Below are 19791 nucleotides of genomic sequence, written 5' to 3'. Positions count from 1 at the left end.
TCAGAATCAACTGATTTGGGACCTTAATTATACCTGCAAAATCCCTTTACTTTTTCCATAAAAGGTCACCTAATTATGGGAGTGACATCCCCTCACATTCACAGGTCCCCTCTAGACCTTAGGGGAAGGGATGAAACAGGGTGTGTATGCCAGGCGGCAGGAACCTTGGAGTCATACTGGAATTCTGCCCACCGCATGTAGCTAGCAAGTGGCAGCGCCAGTAGTCAAAAGCAGCTGTTCTTACTCTGAAGTCTGCGCTTTTAATCCAGCTGAAGCAAAGGATACAAGAACCAAGAAACTGGCAGGTCTTAGGAGGACCAACCTGAGTATGGCGTGTACAGTGCCTGGTGTAGCGCCTGGCCACCCTAAGTGCTCGTTATCGCAGGTCCCACCCCCTAAAGGCCATCTTGGTGGCTTATATGCCTTTCTGCTTCCATACTCAGCAATCGTGGGTACTTGGAGGAGCCTTGGGGTGGGGGAATTGCTGCAAATTCTTTGACCATCTAGTTTGAACTCTGCGCCTGGCTGGAAGAGGGAACTCAACGCAAATGCTTTCTCAAACCCCTCACCCCCCAATCACCTCCGGTCAGAATATAAAATAAACTTACCCTTCTTACTCCTTCATCCTTCAGTCCCACCCACCTCCCCTGCCCCCAGCCCAACCATGAAGAAAGGCACAAAGTCAGGAATTGATGCTGCATCTTTTTTTTTTTTTTACTTATGCCTTCTTAAAGCATGTGCTGAGCTGATGGGTGAAGCAGTTTGGCAATTAAAAAGGCCCAGCGGCTTGGGCAGCGGCAGGGGGAGGCCAGGTGAGGGGTGGGGGGGGATCCTCTTTCCTGGGCCAGGGAGCAGCAAAGCCCGCACTAACTTCATAAAATATAAAACAAGGGAGGGGTGCAGGTCGGAGGGAGACTTGTAAAATACAATATCTTAGGGATTGGCAATAATAAAAAATAAGGTTCATTATTTACAAACAATTTCTGTTCTTGGTCTCTGTACAGTGGGGGGAGGGGTGGGGGTGTGTGTCGGTCGGTGTGTGTGTGTGTGTGTGTGTGTGTGTGTGTGTGGCGGGGTTGGGGCAGGGAGGCAGTGGTCCTGTTGGTCGTTATGAGAAAGGTAACCCAGTGAGTGGTTTATCTGAGAAGGACGGATGGCTGTGGAGTGGTGGTGAGAACAGAGCGGTTGGCCTACGGGGACAGTCCAAATGTGCGGGGAGAGGAGAGGCCCCAGTCAAGATCTGGGGCAAAGGTGGGCTGGGGGGAAGACGGACCCCAGGGGGCAGGGGTAATAGCCGGATCCGGGTTAGTGAGCAAGACAACCCCTCTTCTGAGTGCCAGAGGGTACGTCCTGTGTCCTGGGTCTTGGCACGGCCTAGGAGAGTTTGATGGTGGTGTTGGGGCCCAGATCCCTAGAGAGAGAAGAGAAGTCAGGGGTGACTCTGTCCAGGGAGGACCCTCTCGCCCCTCTGCAAGCTGGATCTGGACATGGTAGGGACAGGGCCTTGGGAGGGTGTGGCTGAGGACATGGGGACAGGGGGCAGGCAGAGGGCGGGGGGAGCCTGGGACCCCAGGAAGGGAAGGGGTCACCCACCCACCTCTCGTGGAACCACTCCTTAGGGTGGGAGAAGTCAGGACTGGTGCTGTTTCCACCGACGTCCTTGGGCCAGGCCTCACTCAGGTACTTGCTGGTCTCGTGGGTGCTGTCCAGGTGGTCATGCTGCAGGTGGTCCTGGGGTCGCTGCTCCGCCGGCCCCCCGGGCTTGATCTCCCAGCCATCCGGGGGCTCCACGGGCAGAAGGGCGCTGCGGCCATCCTCCCAAGAGCCTGGCCCCTCATCATAGAACAGGAGGCTTCGGGAGGGCACTGGAGAGGGAGATCAGGGTGAACCACGGTGCCAAGAGGCTCCCTCCCCATCCAGGCCACATTCAGGGCCTGGTGTTTAAGGACCTGGGCCCTGGAATCTTATGGGTCTGGATCTGAATCCCAGCTCTAGCAATTCTGAGCTGTGTGGCTGCAGGCAAGTCATGCCTTTGCTTTCACCTTTCTGAGCCTCAGTTTGCTCATCTGTAAAATAGGAATACGAGGGCTAACCTCCTGTTGATGTGAGGTTTAAATAGAGTGATTGAAACTGCACTCAGAGAAAGTTAGATCTTCCTAAGCAGAGGGTACTGGGCTGGGGCATCTGAGACCTGGGTTCTGATCCTACTGTACCACTCACTTTCTGTGAGACGTTGAATCAATCTTTTTCCCGTTCTAGGCCCTAGTTTGCCCTTCAGGGAAATGAAAAAAAAAAAGAAAACACATTTTTTTTGGATATCTATCATGTGCCAGGCATTGTAGGCATCCTTTAACCTATATCAAATCATTAACAGAAACTCTTGGAATGAGATATTTTTAGCTCCATTTCACAGAACAGGTAATTGAGGCTCCAGGTTGCCAGGCACGCTGTCCCAGGCTAGTCTGCACTGAAGGTGAGATGCAAACCCAGGTGTGCCTGACTCCAGGACCCACCACCGCCCTTCTCACTCTCAGGGCCCGGATCTCACAGTCTATGTGAGCGGAGTCCCTGGAGCTGTGCGGTGCACCAGCTCTGTAAGCCAGCCTGCTCCAGAGGTCATCTCCTCCTCTTCGCCCTGCGGACACTGGGCCTGAAACCCACTGCGTTCACTTGGAGGGGCTCATTCCTTCCCTCACTCCTCTGGCTCCCCTGACTCTGGTTTTGTCCATCAACACTCCCTCCCTCGCCCCCTAAGCCCCCCCCCCCCCCGCAATTTCCATTCCTTCCTCTCCAAGGTTCCCTGTACCTCCCAACACACATAGGCCCTTCAGGCCTTGGGAAAATGGACACGTGGCTCTCAAGACCTTACATCCCTGCCACCCACCTCCCTTAGTAACTGTCCTGTTCTCTCCTCAGGCTGCTCTGGTCCAGGGAGTGGTTTTCACTCCCCGCCTCTGCTTCCTCTTCCCCTAACCCTCCCCACGCAGCTTCCTCCCCTCAAGGCCCTGCAGGCTTAGCTCATCCTCCCTGAAGTATCCCTCCTTCTTGAAACCCACCCCTCCCCAGCTCCTCTCTCTCTGACCTCCCATCTGTTTCCTCTTCCTCCTCCTGCCCTGCTGGATAACTCACTCCTGGTAAATGATGAGGGACTATCTGGAAGTTCCTCCGCAGGTCTATCTGAAGTATCCTCTGCTTCTGGAAACCCATACTATTCTTTGCTGCACCCTATACCAGTTCTCCCCTTGCCACTGTGTGTTGTATCTTTTCTCTCCTCTTGTGAGCTCATCAAAAAGGAAGCGATTGTGTTCATTTAGTAGGTGCCTGCTGTGTACCAGGCACTGTGCTAATGGCCTTTGTGCACCATGTCATTTAGTCTTCACAACAAATGTGCTCAGGAAGTGTGGAACTTGTAACTCCCATTTTCAAGATAAAGAAATTGAAATTTAGCGTGCTTAAGACACATGCCTGAGGTCACGCAGTTAGTGAGTGGCAGATATGGCTGACTCTGAAGCTCTATGCTCTTAACAATCCTCACAGTACCCAGTGGGATGGTAACTATCTGAGCTCACACTACCACTACCCCGCCTCTGCCCATGACAGACATTACCAGTGGATCCTGGCACTCCATCCTGTTGATCCTGAATGGTGCCTCAGAGTCCTTCTTAACACAGTGCTTCAGGCAGCCACCACCGTCTTATGGAAAATGTTCCTGGAGCTGAAACTGATTTGCTATCCTAGTTGTAAAATACCGATGGTGCTCAGCAGATGTCCCTACCAACTGGCACCATAATACATGGGGGCTAGGGTGGAAACATTCCTGTTATTCCCTAAACCTACCCCCGCAAGCCACGCCTGGGTGGGCTGGGAATCGGGGGCTCTTCACTGTAGTCCTAATTCTATAACTAACATTGAACACATCATGGACCCTTTGGGGGCCTCAGTTTCCCCATCTGCAAGATGAGGAGGTAGAATGAGATGGCGCCATCCCCAAACCTGGCTCCTCTCTTGTGTCTGGCTTCTGCCCAGAAGTTGGGGCTGGCGTGGGGGGAAGGCAGCCTGGCTCAGAGCACTCACTCTGACTGGCAGTGTAGACGCTGTCAGTGGCCATGGGGTCTTCCTTCACAGTCTGGGAGCCGGAGGAGAACTCAGGGAGGCAGGGCACAAGGGAGCCCAGCACCAGGACGAAGCACAAGGCTGCCACCTGGTAGTGGAGAGAGAGCGGAGGGGATGCAACCCTGGCCATCCCAATCCTCCCCCTGCGCCCGAGCCAATGGGGGCAAAAGGCTCAATATTTTTGCAGGAAAGCTGCTCCCAGAGCCAACCACCTCCTGCACCTGGTGGAGGAGAAGGTAGAGGCTGTTGGGACATCTCAGCCCATTGTAGGGGGGCCGCCCCAGGCAGTGCTAGAAAAGAGGGGGAATTGGCCAATGTGGTTATCACCTATGGGGTGGAGGAATCAGGAAGGGAAGGAAGGGGTAGGTGTGGGAGGAGGCTGAGATTGGGGCAAGGGAGGGGCACGTATCTTCACACCAGATTCCCAGCAGGATTTCCAGGAAGGCGGGCCAGCAGGAAGAGGTTAAGAGTCACAGAGCCCAAACTAACCCCTGCCTCTACTGGGGCTTTGCCACCTGAGAGCTTGAGGATCTTGGAGGGCCTGGGGAGTGATTAGCCAAGAGCCAACATGCTGTACAGCTCCAGGAAATGTGGAAGAGGGGCTAGCAGAGGCCTGAGCCACAGCCTAGGCACCCACCCTCCATTCCAGAAAGAACCAGGTCCATACTTCCCCGCATGCCCCCAGGCCCATCACTCCACTCCACTGGGCCTGCAGAAGCTGTCTCCTCACGGGACTTGCCCTGCCATCCTCTAGCTGAGTTCACGTGAGTCACTACACATCCACACCGTGTTAGAACTGGTCAGGGAAGGTCATGTTCTGGAAGGTTCCATGGACTTGGGGAAAGAGGCTGGGGTCTGCTGGAGCCAGTGCACCAGGTACTAGGATGGTTTACTCTGGTGACACCACCCACAATATGGCCAGGCCCTCGAAGCTCTGCCCCCCCACCTCCCTGTAGAAAGCCAGCCTGGGGAAGACCTGTCCTCCTGTGGCCCTGCAGTGAGGGAACAGCACCTACCATGAGGCAGGTCCCAGTCTGGGTGGCAGCCATCTTGTAAGGTCTGGAGATCTTGTTGGTGACCAGAGTCTGGAGTTTCTGCAGCTGCTGGAGCAGGGTCCTGAGGAGGGCACAGCGGTCACCCGGCAGGTTCTGACCCAGCAGGCATCTCTGCCTCAGGGAGCTCTCCCGGGGAGGAGCTGGGCAGCCTCCAGACTTGGCTTCCACGCCAGGTGCCCATTTCAGTCAAGACAGAAAAGGTCACCTCCCACGTGGCTCCTCTGTGGTGCGGCTGGGGCACCTGACACCCGCCTCATGGTGAACAGCTGGTTCACCCTATGGAGGCTCAGGGGTGCCCTGTGATGCTCCTGGCCAAAGGTGGGGGCTGGAGGCAAGCCTGGACCACCTCAGCTGAGGCCACTTTCTTTTTCTTACCCTGCACCAGCCACAGCTAAATTGACCCTCCCTCCTTTGTGTCCACGGCACCTTGAGCTGATACGAAGGACACGTCTGGCAGCTGCCTGGTACATGGTGAGGGGCAAGTGTCCAGGAAATGGTAGCTACCAGTTTTGTTAATTTTGTTGCTGTTTTTGCTTTTATCACAGCACCTGTAACACTTTATTTATGAATGTCTATGTCAGTCTCATTCGCTAACTGTGGGCTCCCTGAGGGCAAGGACTGGGTCCCTCCAGGCGAGGAATCCTCTGGGTACCCACAGAGGGTGCCCAGCCCACCCTTGGTGAACAAATGTTTAATTCTCCCTTTCCTCCACCCAGCCGGTCGGTGGGGTTGCAGTTCCCAGAATGTACAGCAGGTGGCGAAACAGCTCTAAGGGCCTCGCCCTATTTGGGACTAGGGAGGAATCTGGGCCAGAGGAAGGGGGTGAGGGGTGAGGGCTCCCGCCCCCCATCCCTGAGTCAGGGGGGCATTCTCCAGGTCATTCAGGGGAGTGGCTGGATCCCGCTGGAGAAGCTGGGGGAGAAGGAAGGAAAGAAGGAAAAAGCCTTCTGTTGAGCACCTGCTACATACTAGCTGTTGTCTGTTATTTTAATTACTCCCAGCAAACAATTATTACTCCCACAAACCTACTGTGGGCTCATGGCTGGTTACTATCAAGAATTCAGAATAATAACAAGAAAAAACAAAGAAGAAAAGCTAACATCAATGGAACATTCTCAAATGCCAAGGACAGTGCTGGCCCTTTACTTGCTAGGTCTCATCTCATCGTCACATGAATCCTGGGGGATACTGCTTCTATCATCTCCATTTAGACAGAGAAACTGGGGCCCAGAGAGGTGTATGTAACAGTTTTTCCAGGATCACAAAAATGGCACCCAGAGTTGTGACTTTACATAGCTACTGCATGCCAGGTCCTGTGCGGGTTCCATACTAATGTTTCTCAAGCTTAATTGTGCATGTGAATCGCCCAAGGATATTGTTGAAATGCAGATTATGATTCAGTAAGTCTGGGGAGAGTCCCAAGATTCTGCATTTCTTTCTTTCTTTTTTTTTTTTTTTTTAAAGTTTTTTTGATGTGGACCATTTTTAAAGTCTTTATTGTATTTGTTACAATATTGCTTCTGTTTTACATTTTGGTTTTTTGGCTGCGAGGCATGTGGGATCTTAGCTCCCCGAACAGGGATCGAACCCACACCCCCTGACTTGGGAGGCGAAATCTTAACCACTGGACCGCCAGCGATGTCCCCTGAAATTCTGCATTTCTAACAAGCCCCCACGTGATGCTAATGCTGCTGGTCTGAGAAACTCGCTTTGGGTGGCAAGCATGTACACCGGTAGGTTCTAACTTTAGGGTGCATCAGAATTACCTGGAGGGCTTATTAAAACACAGATCAGGGGCTTCCCTGGTGGCATAGTGGTTGAGAGTCCACCTGCCGATGCAGGGGACACGGGTTCGTGCCCCGGTCCGGGAGGATCCCACATGCCGCGGAGCGGCTAGGCCTGTGAGCCATGGCCGCTGAGCCTGCGCGTCCGGAGCCTGTGCCCCGCAACGGGAGAGGCCACAACAGTGAGAGGCCCACGTACCGCAAAAAACAAAACAAAACAAAACAAAACCACAGATCATTGAACCCTCCCCCTGGAGTTCCTGATTCAATAGGCCCGGCATGAGGCCTGAGAATAAGCATTTCTAACAAGTTCCCAGGGGCTGCTGCTGTGCTGGTCTGTATCATCACATTTAAGCACCTTACCAGCCCTGTCTGGTATCTAGATGGGAAACTGAGGGTCCCAGGCTGCAGAGTCCCTGTTTCTGGGGTTCCCATCATCCTGAACTCAGCGACCTCTCCTCTCTCCTGCCTCCCAGAGCTATGCCATAGCCAGGCACTGGCTGCAGAAGGGCAGGGGCCGAGGGGACGCAGGTGGCACCACCCACCTGTTGGCATTCTCCAGGGTCTCCACCTTCTTCCACAGTTCATTGTTCTCGGATGTAAAGGTCTCCACCCTGCGGGGGCCAAGCAGGCACAGGCTCAGGGGCAGCCCCCAGACTCACTGCTGCCCCCTTAGCCCTGCCCACCAGCATCCTAGTCCCTGTGCCCCCGGCCCCTGTGAGAGAGGGCTGGGGAGAGCAGGCCAGGCTGGGGAGTGGGGCCCAGGCCACCCAAGCCTCCCACCTGCCCAAGACCTCTTACTTCTTTTCTAGACACTCCACGTACTCCTTCTTCTTACGGCGGCTCTCCTGGGCCGAGATCTATAGGGGGAAGCCCCCAAACGGGAGTTACCACACCACATATCCACTTCCTGGGGCTCCCTAACTTCAGGGCTGGCATCTCCAGGGGAGCAGAGCCCTCCCCTCAAACCAGGGAAGCCCCAGGGCAGGGGCAGGGTCTGGCTCACTCTTTACCTTGTTCTTGATTTTCCTCCGGACCCTCTTTAAGGCCTTCTCCTCAGCTTTGGTGAGGGGGAGTTTTGTGGGGATGGGGTAGCCCTCAGCAATCAGGGTGCGCTTTTCCTCCTCCGTCAGGAGCAGTGGCCCCGACGTCCCCTGTAATTTCTGTGGTAAGGGGGACATGATAGTTAGGAACCAGACAGCCCTGCATTCAAATTCAAGCTCTGCCATTTACTCTTCGCATGACCTGGGCAAGGCACTCAACTCACTGAGCCTCAGTCTCCTCATCTGAAAAAGGGGCAGATCTGAATTAAATCCAATAACATGTATCAAGTGCTCAGGACGTTGCTGGAAGCCTGGCATGTTTGGCCCTCAGTATATTGCTGGGGGTGGGGTGGTCCCGAGATCCCATCCTGGAACCCACAGCCTCAAAGCTTACTTGTCCAGGGCCCCCTGAACAGCACCCACCTCAGACACCTACCACCTCTTGGGAGGTTCCACACCCATCCCAGTGGATTCTGGGCCTCCTGAACATTGTTCTCCAAACAGTGCTCTTTGGGGGCAGCCTGGGCCGTCCCCCTGAAGGTGAGGAATGTCAAGTTCTAGTCCTGGCTCTGCAATAGTGTGGGTTCGGCAGGCCTCTTGGACTCTACCTGTTTCCTATTTACCCTAAGGCACGATTAAAAGATTGTCACTCCCATCTGCCAGGCAGGCACCTCTCTGAATTCTGACGGGGATGGGGATCAGGCTTAGGGCTCCCCAGGCACTCAGTTCCTTGACCCTAGGGTCAATCCACCCCCAGCTGCTTACGTGAGGGGCAGTGAGGAGGGGGGAGGTGGAGATGGCTGTGGAGGAGCGGGCCATGGGCCGGATGGGGCTGGAGGGGGGCAGAGAGCGGGGACTCTGGGAGCCGTCGCTGTCGCTGCCATGGCTGCTGGGGGGCGTCGGAGGCATCTGCACCAGGTCCTCTGGGGAGAGCAGGAGAAGCCAGGTTAGCAGGGTGGCACCCCAGCTCTGGTCGCACAATCAGAGTTCAGCATAGCATGGGCCTAAGACAGCCCGGACTGACTGTGGGACTGGCTGCTGGGACCTTGACCGCTATAACATCAGAAGCCCCTCTGCCATGTCAGAAAGACGAGCTGATGTCCCAGAAGACAATTCCTGAGTGTCACCCCATCTCTGACTCCACAGAAGCCTGGCTCCTTTAAGCCTGGTTCTTGGTGGGGATATCACAGAGGCTTGATTCTTGGGATAACTCCCCTACCCCTGACTTCACAGGGCTCAGGATCTTTGAGCCTCCAACTTGGCAACCCCAGGAGGTGACTGGAGTCTGCCTATAGCAAGACCCATGGGGATCAGGCTGGTCAAGCCACAGCCTCTGTCCCTTTCTTTCCACGGCAAAATCCCAGGGTGTCCATTTTCAACCTCAGGGTAACAGGACAGCAGGCACTGGGCTTTCAGCAGACCCACCAGGAGCACTGCTCTCCCCAGCATGCCTTCTGTGCTGCTTCTCTGAGGCCACAGCATCAGGAAGACTGACGCTCTGCAGGTGGTCAGGAAGAGGCCTGTGCAGAGCCAAGAGGACCAAGAGCCTTGCTGCAGGGAGAGCTCCCAGGCCAGCACAGAATGCCCAGATTGAAGTCCAGGTGCGGGAATCTGGAGCTGACTGCACCGCAGAGCCGGGCTGACGCTGGCAGGAGGAAGCATTGCATCCTTCTGGGCTCGGCCCATGACTGCCTCCTGCAGGAGTTCCCTCTCCCTTCTTTGGCTCTCATTTGCCTATTATGGATGCCAGACTGTAAAGACCACTGAACTTGGACTCAGAGAGACCCGAGTTCAAGTCTCGACTGTTGCACCCCACAACTGTGTGACCTACAGTTATGTTTACTTAACCTCTCCCAGCCTCACTTCCCTGCTGAATGGGAGTGAAAGGACTCCTTGCATGGAGCCAGGAGGATGCAACGGGCTAATGTATGGGAACATGCTTTATGAAATGAAGGGCACCCTACAATGTAAGGTGTTTTCACACTGGTCCCTTTCTACCTCCTGTTAATTCTGTATCTTCTCTCAGAGGCTGGGACCAACTTGAGGGTGAAACTTGGGCCTTATTCATCTTTCTAAACCTTGTGGTACTTAGTCCAGGGCCTGAATAAGCACAGTAGATGCTTAATCAATGTTTGATGAATTAATGAGGTGGGATTGGCAAGATTCAGTTAGCCCTTTCTCTTTCTGGTCAATCCAAGAAGCTTCCTCTCTTCTCTTCTCCCCTGTCAGGTCTGGGGATGTGCTTTCAAGGCTTCCTGGGGATCTGCCATCTTTAATCCATAACACTGCTGTATAATTGGTGGTTTGTCCGTGGCTCACACTACTCTGTGATCTACTTGGGTACAGGGACTGTCTTCTCTCTCTGCTTCCCCAGCTTCCTGGGACTAGGAGATGCCCAGTGAACTCTAGTTGGATGGATGGATAAATGAATAGATGGATGGATGGACAGATAGATGGATAAATGAGTAGATAGATGGATGGATGGATGGATGGATGGATGGATGGACTGATGGCTATAGAGTGGACTTCAATTAATGAATGATGGGAGGGGTGAGAAGGTGTTGATAATACTGATGACAGCTGTAGATTGTGTAAGAAGGGGACTGGAGGGATGGAGAATGGGCAGGGTGGGGAGGAGAGAATATTCTGGGGAGATGGGAGGTGTTGAGGGAGATGGGTGGGCTGGACCATGGGAGTAAAGAATGCAGTCTGCCCAAGACTGGAGAGGAAGAGTCCCTCTCTGGACACACTTACCTGGTGTCACTTTGAGGAACTGGTTTACCTCCTGAGGCTCTGCTTTGATCACTGGCAGCTGAGTCATCTCTCCCGGGGCCTGAGGAAGAGACAGGTCCAGCTCCGTCAGCTGCCCCGGGGGGGCCCGTCCCCACCATGCCATCCAACCTCCCTCTCTCCCTGGGCCTGGGGGTCTGCCCTGCAGCATTAAGGAAGTATCTGGGCCCAGGGTTCCAGGCACATTCCAGAGGAGCAGAGGCAAGTTCTCGTGCTTAGAGAAGTCAAGTAGACCTAAGAAAAGAGAATGGTGGCCAAGTAGCATTGTTTAGCCTCTAAGCTCAGAGAAGGAGGGCCACCTGTGGCCTCTGAGGCCAGGGCCATCTTTTTGGTGGAGGCTGACCCTACACTGACTGTGAGCCCATGTGGGTTGCCATGAGGACGGGAGGTAATGTCTGGCAGATCGTAGTTGTTCAATGAGCGGTAACAACAGCACAGACGAAGGAGGCATTAACTGGCTGGGGGCCCAGAGAAAGCTCCCTGAGCAGCTGAAGTTTGAGTCCTGATGTATAAATAGGAGTATTCCAGATAAAGGATGGGGCAGGACGTAGATGAGGGGAGAGGCATTCCAAGAAGAGGGAAAAGCATCTGCAAAGGCACAGAGGCCAGACAGAGCACAGCTAGATCTGGAAACTGCAAGTATTAAGGGTGTCCAGAGTGTAGGGGTGTGTGTCAGAGGTGGAGTGGTGAGAAACAAGACCAGAAGATCTGGGGGGAGGGCCTGGGGAGAGGGTGTATAGAATCCAGACCAAGAAGTTTGAAATAATGAAGAGCCCCTAATGGGTTTTTAAGCAAGGGACAGATAGAATTAGATTAATGCTTTAAATAAACATGCATTCCTATTTCTTTATGCCATCCCAACTTGCTGTTCCAGAAAGGACATCAACAGGCATGGCTTCCTACACATGAGGACCAACACACATACAAGGGGTGTTCTCTTTGCAAAGGCACTGTGTTGGGTGTTGGATTTCAGGGCCATCTCTCCCCTCCAGGTCTGCAGCCAGCAGAGAGGTCATGATATCGTGGGTGGGACCCAGAATCCCGAATTTAGGCAGGTGAGTAAGAATCCCAGGAGGTTAAGGCTGGCAGGGACCTTGGAGATTCCCTGGTCTACATCACAGCTCAGGCCTCAAGTGACAGATGAAGGGACTGCAATGCAGTAGGGTGACAGCTCAGATGTGGGTCACACGCTCATCATTGTCATACCAACTCCTGGTTCCTGTGCCTTCCACTAGGGGGTCGCGGCCTCACTAGGGTGGAAAGTGTGGGCTCCAGGGTCTGGCGGCTGAGTTTGGAATACAGCTCCATTGCTTCTGACTGCAGTGTGGGGCAAGTTGCTTAACCCCTTCCACCTCAGTTTCCTTCTCTGAGGCAGGCGCGCAGCTTCCAAGACCCTGGCTGCTGCTGCCATCATGCCTTCCCTTCCTGTTATGGCGAGGGCTGAGGAGTCGCAGAGCCTGTCCTAGAGGTGGTCCCAAAAGATCCTCCCCATTTGCAGCCAACCCTGAATCCTCAGGTCCCTGGTGGAGGAGGAGGGGCTGACCTTTCTCACTTTTGGTCCTGTACATTTTGATCAGGTGAGCTGTGTGGCCAGCAGGGGGCAGTGCCAGCCAAACCTTGACTCTAGGGATTTCAAGGTAACCCTCATGCTGTAGACTCAGCGGTAGGACCCCCTTAGCAGTAGTTCATGCTCCCATTTTACAGAGAAGGAAGCTGAGGAAAAAACAGGGAAGGCAGCATGCCCAGAGCACAAATGAGAGCAGAGCTGGGCCCCAGGCAGGGCCTCTCCCAGGAGCCAGGGATCTGGGATGTCAACTTTGGATTTACAGCCGACTGCTCTTATCTATACATTCAAGGGGGTGAGGGCTGGCATGAGGGTGTGGGTTAAAAATATTCATCTCATGAAGATAAACAATTGAAATATGGCATAATTCTTATATTTCCATTTAGATGTTTCTTCCTTTTTAAAAATCCAGACACTTTGAGAAAATTAAGTGGCCTGGGCTATCTCCTTCCCTGAGACCCTCGACTGGGCCCCTGATGCCCAGCCCTGCCTGGGTCCCTGTCATCTTTCTTCTGCACACAGTGAGGGCCCCAGCTTATTCCGAGGGTGCTGTGGTTTGAGCCCGTTCTAGGATGGTGAAGGGATGGCCCAAGGGATGGGCAGGGGCCTGGTCTGGGAGTTCTGACTCTCAGACTTGAGGGTCACATTGCTCCCTGATCACAGAGCCCCTGTGTGCCCAGGGCTTTGGATTGCTCTTCCCACAGAGACCCATCATCCCTCCTCCCTCCCTCAGCCCCTACTAACAGTCCCCAGGCTCACCTGGTGGGGGACGGGCAGCCTGGTCAGGGGGCTGAGGCCCAGCAGCGGGGTGGTGGCCATGGCGGCAGCGGCAGCCATGGCTGAGGAGGCAGCCAGAGGGTCCACGGGCAGCTCCGGGCTCTGCTCCTGCTTCACCATGACCGAGCACAGTTTGTGTCCCAGCACCCACGCTCCGTGTTCCACATCTAGGGAAGGGGGCAGGACCCAGGCTCAGGGGACTCCTAGAGCAGAGGGCTCAGCCCCTCTCCTGGCCCCTTGGAGCTGCTCTGGACAGGACTGTGGAGAGATGCTAGGGTATACCGGGAGGCAGGTGGAAAAGGGCAGGGGGCGGCGCTTGTGAGGTAGGAGGGCGGAGTGGGCTGGGGCCAGAAGAAGTGGGGGCATCTTCTTCATTCAGCAGTTTACAGAGTGGTCTTGGACAACAGACCCCTCCTGACGGGCTGTGTGACTTTAGGTAAGCTGCTTAACCTCTCTGAGCCTTAGCTTTCTCATCTGTAAAAGTACCTGACAAGAAGTAAATGTTCAATAAATGGCAGCTATTGTGAATACAATTATTGTTATTCAGTAAACGTCTGCTGAGCACTGTGCTAGGTGCTGGGGATCTGGTGAGAGTCACGAGCAGTTTAGTGCAGTTAGAACTCAAAGGGAAGGAGAAGATGGGGTCAGAGAGGCCAGCAGGGATGGCAGGGCCTTGGAGCTGCGACTTTGTCCTAAAGGTAACTGAAGAGTTTTAAGCATGCTCAGATTTGTAATGTTAGAAAAGATCATTCTGCCTGTGTGTGCAGACTGGCCCGGCAGAGGGAGGCAGGGAGACCCGCAGGAGGCGGTTGAAATTGTCCAGCGAGAGAAGGTGAGGCACATGCTAAGGCAGTGGCAGTGGGGATGGAGAGGAAGGAACATACTGGAGACAAATTTAGAAGGAAGAATCCACAGGACCTGGTGCCTGGGGGGGGCAGGTGGGGAGTGAGGAGTGATGCTCAGGTTTCCCAGGGCAGCGTCCACCTCGTGGGCCTCCTGGCCTCACCTGGGTCACAGGGCTGCTGGGCATCCCCCCTTTTCCTGATGGGTGCCACTCGGAGTCAGCCCTGCCCCTGGTGGCCCCAGCACCTGGCTCTGGTGAGGCAGAGGTCTGAGGAGCCAGCATGGGTGGGCTAGAGGGGACTCTAGCCTTTGGAACCCACTGTGGGTGGGGAGAGGGGCCAGCAGCTGCCTGATCCCACCTCAGAGGCTAGGCCCCGCCCTGCTGGGAGGCTGAGGGCCTCAGTTCTGGGCTGCAGGCTGCCCCTGGGCTCCAAGAACACCCACAATCTTCCCAAATTACAGGGCCAGCCCGCTGGCCTCCGGGAAGCTGCCCCCTGCAAAGGACCCACAGACAAACTGCTCTAAAAATAGACTTGGGGTGGTGAGGAGTTGCTGGGCTGGGAGGCTGTCCACCCAACATGCTACCCTTCCCCAGGTTGGGGCCTGACACCCCATCGAGGTGACCTCCAGAGGCTGGGCTGAGGCCAGGGCACACAGGGAAGTTGAGACCTCCACAGCCACGAGCCTTGGAGCCACTTAAAGCCCCAGAAGGTGTCCCTGCCCTCAAGCGCCTGGATGGGGGCCGGGTACAAAGTCCCGTCTCTGCCCCTGGGGAATCTCAAAGATGCTCAGAAGCAGCTCACACTTCTTGCACTGAGTCTAATTCTAAGCTCTTGCTGCATATGAATTTGTGGATTCCTCCCACCAGCCCTGGCGGCGGGCGCTGCTATTCTGCCCATTTAATAGTTGAGAAGATTAAAACACTCACTCAAGACCATTGTCCTCCAAAGGGAAAGAGGAATAAGAACCCTGTTCATGGTTCTAGACATGATAGTTTTAATAGGACTTTTATACACATAAGGAAATAGTCACTAATTATATATATGTGTATATATATATACACACACACACACACACACACACACACACACACACACACACACACACATATATATGAAATGTGCTCGGCACTGACTGAGCTGGGTACTTTTCATATATATATTTTTAATCCTGGCCAGAATTCTCAAGATACCTAGTGTCTTCATTTTGTAATTGAGGAAACCGAGGTCCAGAGAGGTTAAGCAACTTGTTAAAGATCACACAGCAGCCGGTTGAGGCGCCGGGATGCACACCAAAGCCTGTACCCTTTAGCGCCCCTTAAGGCTGGCAAGTGTGGTGGTGGCATGGGTGTGAGGTTTAGAATCAGGGGGCCTGCTTGCTCCCAAGTCCCTGCTCTGCACTTACTGTGTGCGTAACCTAAACAACTCAGCTTTCCCGAAGTCTCATTTTCCTTATCAGACAAATGGGGAGTATGATAAAAGTGATTCTGACCTCACCTGTGAGTTGTGAGAAACAAATGAGATAATAACACGAAGGTACTTTGTAAACTGGAGAGTGCTATAGAAATGTTTACTGTTATTCCCATTTGTAGATGAAGAAACTGAGGCTTATCAAGGCTAAGACATGTGTCCAAATATGATGGAGCCATATGAGGAAATGCCCAAATAGACCATTTCTAGGTGGGGCACAGTCTGGAGTTCTCAAATGTTGATCACCTGAGAGGAAAAACTCAAAGGGCCCTTTGCTTAAAAGGGAGGGAGGTGGGGGAGAGGAGAGCTTTAGAGAACCCTACCTTTGGCAATAAAAGGAGGGTGCAGGGGAGTTCCCTGGTGGCCTAGTGGTTAGGATTCCGGGCTTTCACTGCCGGGGCCCGGGTTCGATCCCTGGTCGGGGAACTGAGATCCTGAGATCCGTGTGATGTGGCAAAAAAAAAAAAAAAAAATAGGGTGCAGGTGTTTCGCCCAGGTAACGTCTCAGAGGACATCACAGTGTGAGGAGGTGGTAAGGTTCTAGAGTCTTGGTGACTTGTCCACATTTATTGTTTAATCCTCCCCTCCCCGCCAGCTGTTCCATCTAAGGCTGGTTCCCAGACCTAAGCATGCATCAGTATCACCTGGAAGGCTGGATCCTCCCCACAGCGTTTCTGATCCAGCAGGTCTGGGTGGGACCTGAGAATCTGCATTTCTAATAAGTTCCCAGGTGCTGCCCCTGGTCTGGGACCCACCCTTTGCACATCACTGACCTAAGTCAGCCAAAGACCCTCTTGAGAAGTGCCCTTCTGGGTCTGACTTGCGGAAGAACAAAAAGGCGGGGGGCTCCCCTGAGAGGTTTTTGTGGGAGCCCCCTCGGGTCTGGTGTCCCTCCTCTGGGTCTGCTGTCCCTCCTTGGGTCTGGTGTCCCTCCTTGGGTCTGGTACCCTGGGCCCCGCCACCCCTTCTTACCTTGGGTGGTGTCCTCCATCTTGATGGGCACAATGGGGCTCTGAGGTGCTGAGTCACCGCTCAGGGAGTAGCTGTGCTCGGCCTGGATGCCTGGCGTGGGGGAGTCCAGTTCCATGTCCAGTAGAGGGCTCTTCTCGTCCAGCACGGGGTCATCAAAGAAACTGCTGAACAGGTCATTGGAGAAGTCCTCCATGTTCTCTGCAAAGTGGTCCAGGTGTTCAGGGAAGTGCTAGCAAAGGGGGAGGGAAGAGGAGGGAGTCAGCTCACCCTGGAAAGGGGGCACAGATGCTGCTCTGGTGGTGCCACCAGCCCTGCCACCACCACCACCGCTGTCCCCGCAACCTCCCCATTACTCTTCCCTCCATCATCAATACCACCACCAACACCAACTTCCCCCCGGCCCACATCATCATACCAGCTATTATCATTTCTATCACTACTGTCACCTCCACCGCTGTCTCTAGCCTCTCCGTCAGTATTCTCAAGGGTGAGTCCTGGATGGTGTGAAAGATTCCAGGCGATAGGACATAGGGCTTTAGAGCTGGCTTTGTGACCTTGGTCAAATCACTTAGATTGCCCAAGTCTGTTTCTCAGTCCACCCTACTTCCTTCATGGGAGGACTAATTACTAAAGAATAAGTGTATCTATGCCAGCAAGTTTGCATTCCAAAGGCAATATCAGTGACTTTTGTATTCTCTTTTGCTGGAATGCAAGGTGGTGAGATTATTGAGGACTCTGCCCCCCTCATTAGTACAGTCCCCACTTGTCCGCATGCCTCCAGTGTCTCCCTTTTCCCAGCCATTCTTTATACCAAGAGATTAGGCTCCAGAACCATATCATTTGGATTTGAATCCTGGCCCTGATGCTCCTAGCTATGACTCAGTGCTGTTCAAACTGTGGGTGGTGACTCATTAATGGGTTGTGAAATCAATTTAGTAGGTCACGACCAGAATTTAAGAAAAAAGAAAACAGAACAAAATAGAGTAGAAAAATATCAGAGTGCACATAGGGAAGTTAAATACTTGGTAGATTTTTTTAAATCTCAGTTGTGTGTGTGTGTGTGTGTGTGTGTGTGTGTGCGTGTGTGTATGTTCTTGGGAAGGATGTAAAATATATTTCTCAGAAACAAAATAGTCTGAAAAATATTGGTCTCCACGATCCTGGGAAAGTTGACTAAGGTCTCTATGTTTCATTTCCTCCTTTGTACAGTGGGGATGATAATAGTTCCTATCTGCTAGGGTTATTGTGAAGATTAAACAAGTTAATGCATGTCAAGCACTTAGAATAGTCCCTGGTACATAGTAGTTACTCAACAAACCTCTTATTAGTAAAGCATCCAGTGGCTGGCACATAGGAGGTGCTTGTTTTTTCTCTCTAAAGAATTATAAATATGTAAGGGAATGTTGTTCATTCTTTTTTTTTTCTGTGTGGCCGCGCCACACAGCATGTGGGATCTTAGTTCCCTGACCACGGATTGAACCTGCGCCCCCTGCATTGGAAGCACAGAGTCTTAACCACTGAACAGCCAGGGGAGCTCCCTGTTCACTCATTTTTTACTGACTGAATGAATTTTCTGGGGCTTTGCTTCTGGCCCTGGGGTCCCACCTGGAGAGTGGGTAAGGACTGACTTCTGGAGTCCGGAGTTGTTGGCTTTCTGGCCTGGAATACTTGGAGCCTGTCCTAGTCTGGAAGGGATGAGCAGAAAAGCCCTCTGTCTGAGAATAAGATTCAGAGCCACATGAGCACCTGTGTGTGGGGGCCAGGGGATGAGCCCAAGCTCTGAAGATAAGCTTGCTTTTGACTCCTAGCTCACTCCTTGCTAAGTTTACTTCACTTCACTGGGTCTCAGTTTCCTTATCTGTAAGGGGGAAATAATAGTTCCTACCTCACCGTTGTAATGAGGATCAAATATTTGTTAGGTGCTTAATGCTACCCTCATAGGATTATGAGGGTAAAATGAGGAAATACATATAACACATGTATACAAATAACATATGTATACATCTATACAGCAAACACATGTAACACTGAGAACAGGGTCTAGAATGCAGTGAGTGCTCGATAACTGTTAGCCATTGTTATTATCAAAAGCCTAACTCTGGGCCTGAGGTGAATGGAGCCTGGAGCCAATGCAGGGAGGTGGCTTGGTCCTTCCTCCAAACAAAGCATGGATCAGAGAATCCATGATAAAATGAGTTCAGAAACCCATCGTCTTAAGTACTCTCTCTTCTCCCCAGCTTGTCAGAACTTACCATCCCTATCCTACACTTTTCTTGTGGTTTTAACTTTCTGAAGTGCTTTCATATGCATTGTCTTATCTAATCCTCACAATTACCCAAGGAGACAAGGAAGTTGCATATCTATATTTGACAGGTAGGGAAACCGAGGCTCAGGGAGCCAAGGAAAGCAGGGAAGCATCCACAACCCCAGTCACACCCCAGTCCTCCCCCAGTGACAGCAGACATTCCCCTGATCGGGAGGTGCCTGTCTGTCAGACTGTGAACTCCCTGAGGTAGTAGGGTCTGGACTTGTTCACCTGCTGGGTCCCATCCCCTGGCCTAGGATAGACACTCAACAGCTATTGGTGGAGGGACAGTGCCTTGTACCCCAGAGGCAACGCCATCAGTATGTCATTCATCCCATCAATGCCTGGGGTGAGGCAGTACCAGGAAGTCAGAGGCTGAACAAGTCTCCAAGACTGTGATCCCAGCCAAAGGCCATTTAAGGGTGCAATGCCCCCCAGCCACCTAGCCAGCCACAGTCTGGACTGTGCTAGCTACACCCTCAGCAGAGTCTGGGTCAGCCCACCTGGGGGCGCCCTCTCTCTCCCTCTGTCTCTGTCTCTCTCTCTCTCTCTCAGGGTCTCTCAAAGGCCTGGTGTGAGCCAGTGGGAGGGGGTTGTGAAGAGCCTAGTGAGTCAGCTGCTAAGGTATTTCTCCGGCAGCTGCTTCTCAGGCGATAAGGGTTTGCCAAACCCTTTCCCTGGGCCTGGGAGAGGAGAGAAACTTCCTCCAGTCTGGGCTGGGGTCCCTAAAGGATTCCAGGCAGATGAGCCAGGTCCTTCTCAGAGACCCCTTTTGGGGTGCCCGCAGGCACCTGCTGAGGGAGATCAGTTGGCCCCTGCTTTGTGAGCAGTCCCACCCCACCTGCTGGAGACAGCAGCAAAGGCCCAGCAGGACAGAGCTTCCAGAGGGTGGGAGCCAAGTGGAAGGGGAGGGCGGCCAAGGGGCAGGCGGATTGGGGGTGGGGGACACTCAGAGAACCCAGTCCTCCTTGCTCAGGGCTTCCCTGTGTGCTGGGTGGACCTCTGGGGGCAACGGTGGGATGTCCCATCATCCCCAGGCCCACCTCCTGCTCATGCGAGCGTGCCAGAGGGGCTCC

At 53.4% G+C, this 19791-nt stretch overlaps 1 protein-coding gene across 2 annotated transcripts in view; it reads right to left on the bottom strand.

The window, feature by feature from the left end:
* Window positions 1-696: 696 nt before the first annotated feature.
* The window catches only part of CREB3L1 (cAMP responsive element binding protein 3 like 1), a 35336-nt gene continuing 16241 nt past the window's right edge, over window positions 697-19791 (bottom strand). The window contains exons 2-12 of one of the 2 annotated variants that reach the window (XM_007124989.4): window positions 16411-16639; window positions 13109-13293; window positions 10750-10828; window positions 8761-8918; window positions 7966-8115; window positions 7754-7812; window positions 7498-7566; window positions 5130-5229; window positions 4075-4201; window positions 1598-1865; window positions 697-1411 (exon numbers count right to left, since the gene is read on the bottom strand). In XM_007124989.4, coding sequence (XP_007125051.1) covers window positions 1375-1411; window positions 1598-1865; window positions 4075-4201; window positions 5130-5229; window positions 7498-7566; window positions 7754-7812; window positions 7966-8115; window positions 8761-8918; window positions 10750-10828; window positions 13109-13293; window positions 16411-16639 — 1461 coding nt within the window. In that variant the 3' untranslated portion in view covers window positions 697-1374. The remainder of the gene's footprint in view (window positions 1412-1597; window positions 1866-4074; window positions 4202-5129; window positions 5230-7497; window positions 7567-7753; window positions 7813-7965; window positions 8116-8760; window positions 8919-10749; window positions 10829-13108; window positions 13294-16410; window positions 16640-19791) is intronic. The other variant, XR_008616528.1, reaches the window with a different exon arrangement.

This window comes from Physeter macrocephalus, unplaced genomic scaffold (assembly GCF_002837175.3).
Source record: "Physeter macrocephalus isolate SW-GA unplaced genomic scaffold, ASM283717v5 random_74, whole genome shotgun sequence".
Classification (NCBI taxonomy): domain Eukaryota; kingdom Metazoa; phylum Chordata; class Mammalia; order Artiodactyla; family Physeteridae; genus Physeter; species Physeter macrocephalus.
This window is presented reverse-complemented; position numbering and strand designations above follow the sequence as displayed.